Source organism: Penaeus monodon, chromosome 9 (genome assembly GCF_015228065.2).
Source record: "Penaeus monodon isolate SGIC_2016 chromosome 9, NSTDA_Pmon_1, whole genome shotgun sequence".
Classification (NCBI taxonomy): Eukaryota; Metazoa; Arthropoda; class Malacostraca; order Decapoda; family Penaeidae; genus Penaeus; species Penaeus monodon.
The window spans coordinates 14,719,709-14,729,708 of record NC_051394.1 but is presented as its reverse complement, the minus strand read 5'-3'; the positions used below and the strand labels follow the sequence as shown (position 1 = coordinate 14,729,708).

Here is a 10,000-nt window from a genome sequence, read left to right as displayed (position 1 = left end):
GGAAAGGGAGAGGTGTCAATAGTAAGGGAAGGGGGTGGGGGAGGTCATGCTAAACACACAACCACCTCAATTAATCCACTTTCTGCCCACCTCGATTTCTCCTTAAAACAATCTTCATAAGCGAGGTACGTTCATTTGCGATTTTCTGTAGAGCACAACGCCCCCCCCTCCCCCCTTCATTACACCGTTCCCATGCCTTTACACTATCACCCGACTTCCTCTCTCCTTCTTCTCGCTGGTCGTGGACCCTCTCTCTCGAAGACCCATTTCTTTTCTCCTCTATAAAGATTTTTTTGGGGAAAACCTTTCTTTGGAATGATTATATTTGCCTTTTCCCTTTGAAATACCATTCTCCTTTCTCAATCAAACTCCCTGCTAAGCCGTGTTTTAGAAGAAAGATCTCATTTGAGGCGCGATACCTGAGTGGGCCCGGGAAGGGGGGTGAGGAGGTGCGCCCCTCCCTCACCTCACGCTAGCAGGATATCCGGTGAGGGGGCGAGATCAACGGAGCTTCCGGTGGTTATCTAGTTATCGTAGAGAGTGATAACTGTCCAGGTGGTATACAATATAGGGGTTCTAGTGAAACAAATGTAAATCATTAAAACACTTGCAAATCGTAAACCAAAAACGCGATCGGCCGAAATCACAAAGGTCGGTCAGCTCTTGTAGGGCAAGAGGAGAGGATGAGGAGTTTATCTCAGCTACACCTAGATGGCACCACAAACTAGAAGCTGAGGAATTAAGCAGTCGCCGAATTGCAAACTCCGCGGTTTGAGGATGAGTGTATTAAAATGTATTGGAGGTCCTGAGGAGTTAGCGGGGCGGGGAGAGGGGGTGATTGGGGAAAGGGGAACGAGGGGGGGGGGGGTATTTAGGAAAGAGCGGGCCTCTGCGGTTGATGAAAGTAAATGGCGCTGTAGCATATATTTATTGTATTGTTGTATTATCTATTCCCGGCACATCCCGCTATGTTTGTCTACTCATCTGCAGTGCGTATTTGTAGAATTGCTATTCATTGCGGAAGTTTTCGTATAAGAGACTTGTTTACATCGGAGATTTCCTGCTCGCGGTCTCCCTTCGAGGACGCCCGTCCGATGATGCGGCGGGGACCCAGCGAAGTGCGAAGTAAATTTATTTATAACGCTGACGCTCCGGCGAATGACCCGCCCGTAGACTTCTTGGGGCGCGTGCCGGATCTCGGCTGCTATAATTTCATATCGCGTTATCGCTCTCTTTTTATTCTTTGACCTTCTGTTCGGTGGCCGGCGGAGCGACGGCGAGGCGGCGGTGGCGGCAACAGCGTGCCATGCCGCGGACGGCACTCGGCGTCGAAACACTCGTCGCCGAAAGTAGTCTTGTCGCCCATACTGCCTCGACGCAGTTACGTCACACATGCGCGATGGGCTATCGTAGCGGCATTACAAAAACATCCGGTCGTTTGGGGCTTGTTATTTTTTGACTCTCTTTGTCACTAAAATGTGACGACTAATGTGCTGTCGGGGTGCGCGCGATGGAGCTCCTCGGCAGTGGAAAGCGCGAATTAGAAATTGGCTTGGGGGGGGGGTAAGGGCCTTAATCTCACGCTTAATTAGGAAGGCGATAGTCGTCAAAATAATTAATTGATAACAGGTTTAACGAAAGAGTAATTGTAATTTTTGATAACGGAGGTGTAATGATAGCGATAGTACTTGTTAGCATTCAAAGTGACATTTCGAAATAAAAGTAAAAATAATTACATACACCACGCTGAGAAACACATCTTATCATAGATCATTTAATGATTTGTATTATGTTCATTATCATTAAGATTAATAGTACCATTGTTAACATCGCTGTAATTTTCCTATTATGATAATGACTCCCCCAACATATCCTTTAACGAGCACGCCACAAAGGCATCGACATCCAGCACAGTCTTTCCCAAATACGAAGAAAGAACGTGGCACTTCGACACCTGTGCGGCGATCCCTTCGTCGAGTTGGTCGATATCGAGGCCGCGATCGGCCGCAGACTCCGATCTGGAATCCGAACAACAGAATCGAGGAGGAGTTTACAAAGAACGCGACAGGATTTTGTTGAGGACTGTTTAGTGTCAGGACGAGGCATTTCCGGCCCAATGCCATCCTCTCCTCGATAGTGAGACCAGTTCGCTGTATCGAGGTGACGGTCCACTGCGGTCCGCCGGGCACTCGGCCGGGACGCCGTCGCCTTACATACATACAGATATCTATCTATCTATCTGTCTGTCTGTCTATTTATATAAAATGTGTGTGTGCTTATTTACATATATGTATTTATACACACACACACACACACACAAATACACACACACACACACACACAAAACACACAACACACACACACACACACACACACACACACACACACACACACACACACACACATATATACATATGTATATATATATTTATATATAGATATATATTATATATATTTATATATAGATATTTATTTATTCACACACACACACACACACACACACACACACACACACACACACACACACACACACACACACACACACACACACACACACACACACACACACACACACACACAACACATACAACATGTACATATACATATACATATACATATACATATACATATAATACATATACATATACATATATATATATATATAATATATATATATATATATATATAATATATATATATATATATAATATATATATATTTTATATATATGTATATATATGTATATATACATATATATATACACATATACATACGTACATAATACATACATATATATGTATGTATATACACTTTTTGTATATGTGTATGTTTTACAACTTAGTCCCAAATTTGGATCCAGTTGGTGAGTCGTGCTGCGCCGTTGGTTTTTCTTTGTGGCAATCACTTGGAAGTCAATCGATCCTTTCGAAATTTCACGGCGTGCGGATTTCAATTGGATTACTAAGAAGGGGAAAGAGGGACGAAGATGGGGGGGGGGGCACAGAAAGAGAGAGAAGCGAGTCACCCGGGAAGGGCCCGAACAAGAGGCCCTTCGTGCCCGCCGGCTCGACCTCCGCCACAGCTTTCCTCGCCGTGGCAGCGTCGTGTCGGCGGCCGCACAGCGTGAGCGAGAGGGCCTTGTGAGCACCTTTCAGCGGAAGTGATAATTGGCCGGCAACAGTTTGTTAATTGGTAATGAGCACCGTCTTCTTTCCTCCGCCGGGCCGCTCGTGTGTACCCGACTGTGGATCCGTGCGTGTGCGCCCGCCGCTGTAACCTGACCGTATCTGTACTCGGCTGTTTGAATACATGTTTGGGACATTAAGGCGATATCAAAGCGGCTTCTTAAGGCCCTTGACGTCGGTGATGAAATAGATTAGATCAGTTCATTAGGGATTATTAAGCGGACATTGGGTTTGCTTCCTGAATTTAGCGCTTTGAGGGTTTCGTTTAAATACTGATAAATTGCCTCCATACATACGTACCAAGATGTACTTAGGGGCGCTTCGGCGTCAAGGTGGAGACGCGGAAGGATGACATCGGAATGAAAAGCGATGAAAATCCCGCCGTGACGCAGCGGGGTGCTCATGAAAGGGCGACCTGAGAGGGCGAAATAGAAAACCGAAAGAGTATCGCATCAGGATGTGCGGGCGCGCGGCGAGAGCAGGTTCGTGTCCGACAACCCGTCATCAGCCGTGCGAAAGGCGGGGTCGCGTCCCTTTCCAAACATGTGATTTACAGCGATGCGCCTCATGACGAGTCTTCCTCTCGGAGCTCCGCTGAGAGACTTCCGGGCCGCCCCAGGAGATGCTCCTAGGCCTTCCACTTGCGGAGCTTGGGGATTCTGCGGGCGGAGAGATCCGGCGGCGGGAGGCGGAGGGCGGTCGCGGCTTCGTTCGACACAGATCGCACTCCCGGCGGCCGCGACCTCCAGCCGACGCCGATCAATTCATTCGCATAGAAAGTTGACAAGTCTGGGAAATGAAAGCAATCTGGTTTGGGGAATGGATGGAGCGAAGAAGATAACAGATGACATGGCATTACTTTCAGTATTCGTCATCTCACGAAAATTAATCACAGGTAATTAATGAACTTTAAGGTTTTTTGAAACGTCGCGACTCACTGAAGAAACGCCTTCCAAATATTCAAACAAGAGATAAAAAATCGATGCTTGTATCTAAAACCAGGCGCAATATTCACCCCACCTTTCGTCGTGCTGAACTCCAATAATTTTCAAATCACAAGAAGCATTAGTAATAAAAAAAGAATGTGACGGCGAGGTTAGCTTGGGGTCGCTAGCTTACACTGGTAGTTTCCCTTTAATTGGCTGTGAATTGGGTTAGTATCATAATGTACGTGGCACGACCCCTGACCTCCGCGACCCCAGCCTGACCCCAGACGAACGCTACTGTAAAGAAGGCATCGACCTGTGCACCCAGGCCAGGTGAGGCATGTCACTGCTCTCACTTGTACACACTTAAATGCAATAACGGTAATGTATTTACGTACAGTCGAAACGTCAGCAGGTGATGTTTCCTCTTTGTTGGACTTTCTTTTTCCTGAAACCCCCCAAAAAGACGTTTGTGACTAAGTGAAATAACGTGGAAATACATCGTATAACATTTGATTATAGCAGATTATAAGAAGACCATTATTAAGTTTGAAATGATCGTCGTGCTGCGTCGTTCCTTTCATGAAATCGTCAATTTGCGCTAAAGCCGGTCCTTTTTACTTTCTCTTCGTCTCTTTCTTTGATTTTGACGTACAATGCTTACATTTGTTTTCTGCCTTCTTGTTAAAAATTGTATCTGAACGTTGTACTTCCCTTGAAATAACTGTTCTGCTCTTGTGTCTTCTGCGTTCCAGGTACCCAGTCCTTTTTTTACTTTAATTTTATGAGAATTCTACTTTTCTTCCATTTTCTCCTCATTTTTGTCCTGAATATGTGTTTTGTTGTTCCTACTTATGATATCTACCTTCCTTTTAGTCCCTTGGAAAAAAACGGAGAATTTCAGTATTTTAACACTAGCATCACCTCCTTACTATCATAGAGGAATAATCCCCACTGTTTCCTCACAATTTTGATCATGGACGCTCTCCGTGCCTCAGCTCCACGTCTCTCCCTCTTTTCTCCCTCCCCTGACGACGGCGTTCGCGCTCCCCGACAACGGGAAAAGGGCTGTGCCGACTTGATGGGTGCGTGTGGTCTAAGGGGGTATGCTGCCTCAGGCATCTCATTACCGTTAGTAAATCACATTTCCTTCGTCGCTAAGTGTATTGAAGCCGCCAGCTAACCTTCCACGCATTGTTTATTTATTTCCTTGATCTCCCTTTCGAGATTGCTAGACTTGTTTTGTCTTATGACCATTTTTTATATAATGTGATGATTATCTAGATCGTCGGCGAAAGCGTGACTATATTTATATAAGGCTTCTGATGTCATCTTGCTTGATATTTCTCAAGGTGAAACTTCTTTTTCATTTGAATAAAGATTTCTCTCCGTTGAGTGAAAGGCATTAAGAAAATTATTAGGAAAATATTCGTACAAAAAGTAGAACGGGGGTATTTTCCTGATAGGGATAAGCGAAAAATAAACAAATAAGGGACAGGAACAAGGGGATAGCTAATTGAATCGTTATTTACCGCACACTTAAAACAAAAGCGCCAAGAAATATCTATGATGAAATGAGTTCGTAGAAAATAATGAATAATGAAATGTGGTCATGACACATACTGGAGTTTGATTATCTTTTGGTCGTCTGTCAGGCATCGGCGCACTGCACTAACAGAAACGCGTTACCACTGTAGGTAGAGATATCAGTGGGTAGATAGATAAATGTATTTATGTACGTGTCAGAACGGCAAATTGTTAGAAGTATTAACCGCCGCGTAGGTAGTTCTACCAATGGCTTTTTCAACTAAACTGCAGGTATAATTAGCTTTGCGATTCCCCTGCTTATCAGCCCTATAATAGCAGGTCATTAGAATGTAAATTTCCTTTTAATGTTTAGAGATAATATGCCTTGTGAGATTTTCTTACTACCAAATTGGATTTTTTTCCGTCTCGAGAAGAAAAAGTTTAAATTTATTGCAAATCATCTGTTGTAACAATTGAATTACAGCGTTGATGTCAGGCAGGATTGCCAAGACAAGCCAGGGATCTCGCACACTGGCAATTGCATTATTCTCCGCCAACAGATATTTATTCGTACAGCAAAATTATTTCGGTTGGTTCTTTTTATGCCGTAATTCTTTCCCCTTGTCTCAGGCACAGAAGGCGAGTCTTGCTCACATATAGCGTCAGCTTTCATAGGATTTTCGTGAATTATTGGCACAAAGTCCAACATGGTACCTCATACCTGCCGGCACAATACCCTCCTGGGTCAGGGGTCATAACCCAATTAGCAGATTAGAAAATGCAGAGGTCGCGGGGTCAAAATGGCAACGAAACGACTGGGAAGTAGGTTCTTGTTGTACTCAGAAGCCACCATTATTGCTGGGAAGAGACAGCGCAGGCCGTAACCCACGCACTTACCACGACCTCAGCGCAGCCCTTATGCCCAGGGCACGCTGGGTTCAATATAGCATCCGCAGCCCGATCACGGCTTCGGGTCTTGGGTCGGGGCTGCTCGTCGAGGGCTGCACAGAAGTGACGGACTGGAAGCGAGGCAGTTGGAGCTCAGCGCCATCCTGGAAGAGTTGGCGGCGGATGGACCTCTGGAACACACACTTCCTAAGTCCATATCCTGAGCTTCCTTTGAGATCTCGCGGGCAGTTTCGACTGTGTGTTTGCAGTTACCCTGCTTCTTTTGTGTGATTAGAGGGAATAAGCGAACTGGCAAAGAAAAGGCCGCGACCCTTAGATCTCCGAAGATTCTAGTCTTGGTCGCAGTGCGCTCTAAACCAAGTAAAGAAAATTGTCGGGTAGACAGCCATGGTATGCTGGGCTCTGTACGGGGTAAAACCTCAGTTCAGACACTCGTACAGTAAGTAGAGGACTTCTAATATACGAACGAAGTACAAGAATCAGCTTGTCTATACCGAGTGTAGTAACTCTGCTCTGGTAACTCACTACAGCAGTAAAGCAGCACACGCGCGCGCCCGTGTGTGTGTGTGTGTGTGTGTGTGTGTGTGTGTGTGTGGTGTGTGTGTGTGTGGGTGTGTGTGCGTGTGTGTGCGCGTGCGTGCGTGTGTGTGTGCGCGTGCGTGCATGCACGCACCTACACGCACAAAGTATATTGCATCCTGGTGGCTAACATTGTTACACATATCATATTTGTGCCGTTAGAATTACGAATGCTAAATCCGCTTGGTATTATTATTATTAGCATCCCTGTCGTTTAAATATATATATATATATATATATATATATATATATATATATATAGATTAGATATATATAGATATATATAGATATATATAATGTTAGAATATTCGATAACTAACCCTTTCTGCGATTGCCTTATAATCCTTACAGGCGCTGTATATGATTTCCTCACATTGAAACTTTTCCTTATATGTGATCAGTTATCTACGCTATGAACAATAGCCTCATTTGAACTGGCAAAGTACAGTTGTGTAACCAAGTGTTGTGTTTTCACAGGTGGATACCCGAGCGCCGAGAGCATGGGCGCGGTAAGCGAGCCTCCCTCAGAGGGCTCTCCAAGTGGCTTCGTCCCTCCGACTTACAGTGACGCCGATACCGAGTCCTACCACGCCCTCCCAGACTCCCATCACGCCCATTACCTCGACCCGCCCCCACACGACTTCTACAGCCTCCACGACAAGTATCGACTCTCCTACTTCAAGTACCCACAACCCGCCCCACACCGGTACTCACACGAATACCCAGATGGATATTCCACTCCCCACTACGACCCACAGTTCCAGACAGTACCCCAGGCCCTGTCGGAGCCGTGGGCGCCGGTGGGAGCGCAGGGGCACGACCTGTCACAGGTGCACAGCGTAGGAGCAACCTCCCTGCCGCACTATCTCCCTCCCCGCCCCGTCGACGTCCCGACTCCCGACACCAAGCCGCCGCCAGGCCTCATCGGCCCCAACTCCGCCACCCTGGGCTACCCTACTGCCGGAGGAGGCCCCTGCTTCACCGGTTCTGGGCCCATTCAGCTGTGGCAGTTCCTCCTAGAACTGCTGACAGACAAGAAGCAGCAGCAGCACATCTCGTGGACTGGCGACGGCTGGGAGTTCAAGCTCACCGACCCCGACGAGGTGGCTCGGCTCTGGGGCTTGAGAAAGAACAAGCCTAAGATGAACTACGAGAAGCTGTCTCGGGGGCTTCGCTACTACTACGATAAGAACATCATTCACAAGACAGCCGGAAAGCGATACGTGTACCGTTTTGTCTGCGACCTCCAGTCACTCCTTGGGTAAGTTCAGAGATTTTGACGTCGTTATATTGAAGTTGACATGAATGCTTTGTCCGGTGAGCGAATATTTATTATGATTACGAGTATTTGTCTTTTAATTTCACCATGGTAGAGAGGGGTTTTATAAGAAAACTCTCTCTTTCTCTCTCTCTCTCTCTCTCTCTCTCTCTCCCTCCCTCCCTCCCTCTCTCCCTCCCTCCCTCCCTCCCTCCCTCCCTCTTCCTCCCCTCTCTCTGTTCACTTCTCTCTCTCTCCCTCCTTACCCGCTCAGTGCCTTTTGGCCTCGTCCCATTAACGTCTCTCTCCGTTTTGCAGTTATTCTCCGGAGGAACTACATGCGATGGTTGATCTCAAGCCCGAGAAGAAGGACGACGATTGAGCTCGGAGCTCCGCCGTGCCTTGCCCTCCCCGCCCCCAGAGATAGATATCACCAAGGTCCGACCTCGGCAAGACACACGGGGACCTGGATCCGCTACGTTCGAGGCAAACGAGTGGTTCCGAAGATGTTATATGTCCGCCAGGTGCCGTCATGTTGGACCCTAACTTTTAAAAAAGAAATTATAAAATTTAAAGAAATGAAGCTAATTGCTGCTGCGAAGCCCCTTGGCTTCTTTGTTGTATGTTAGCCAAGCAATTACATTTCATACAAGTTAAACTTTGTCGACTGGCTATATTTGCATTTTATCTATAGACGACCCCACTATCTATGTGGGACCATTTTAATAGTTTTATTTTTGTAAATACAGTATGCCATTAATGTCGGGCATTTAGACTAGATTGTATGTTTATATAGTCAGATGTGCGGAGGATTTTGCCCAGTCTGCATTGATGCACTGCTTGGTGCTTGCAGGCTGTGATGGTGACCATGGTGCCTGAAGGCATGTTGGTGAGCCTGGTGCATGCAGTCTGTAATAGTGACCATAGTCCCTGAAGGCACATAGTGATTCTGCTGCCTGCAGTCTGTGTTGGTGATCCTGGTGCCTGCAGTCTGTGTGGTGACCCTTGGTGTCTGCAGTTTAATCTGGTGCACTTATGTTTGCACAGTTCAATTAGTGCACACTGATACTCTGCGCAGTTATGTTGCCTACAATGTCTTTGGTGCATCAGGTGTTATCTGTGCGCAGTTTTCGTAACCAGCCAAATGTACCTGTACTTGTTCTCTGCACAAGGCCCGACTGTAATATTAATCAATATTTTTAGTTACTGACTAGTGATTTGTGGAGATGACTGATGAGTGCTTTCAAAACTACAAGTGCTATATATTAGTGTCAAATTAGTAGACGCCACGGATTGGAGTGGCCATTTTTATTTTTGCATAAATGATCTATATAGCCCTTAGCTTGCTGTCACTAACTTCCTGAACGATTGTGGTGACATGGACAGCATTGATAAATTTAGATGACATTCTATTTTTCAGTCTTTACTATGATTTATAGGTCGTATCAGTAACTCATCAGAGCAGTGAATAATCTTTCAATGCTGTTAGTGATCCCATTTTACAAAAAACAAACAAAAAATATATATATAGCTTGGTGCAAAAAGAAGCAATTCCTCCAACGTGCCTTCCTGTTCTGAATTCCCAACAAGGTCTTTACCCACCCAGCGTTGTACCA

The 10,000-nt window shown here is 45.9% G+C and overlaps 1 protein-coding gene across 6 annotated transcripts in view; it reads left to right on the top strand.

Annotated features, from left to right (window-relative positions):
• LOC119576971 (ETS-like protein pointed) overlaps positions 1–10,000 on the top strand; it is a 134,656-nt gene that overhangs the window by 122,581 nt on the left and 2,075 nt on the right. For all 6 annotated transcript variants that reach the window (XM_037924633.1, XM_037924635.1, XM_037924632.1 and 3 more), the window contains 2 exons: positions 7,604–8,387; positions 8,703–10,000. The exon at positions 8,703–10,000 is cut by the window's right edge and continues 2,075 nt beyond it. In XM_037924633.1, coding sequence (XP_037780561.1) covers positions 7,604–8,387; positions 8,703–8,766 — 848 coding nt within the window. In that variant the 3' untranslated portion in view covers positions 8,767–10,000. The remainder of the gene's footprint in view (positions 1–7,603; positions 8,388–8,702) is intronic.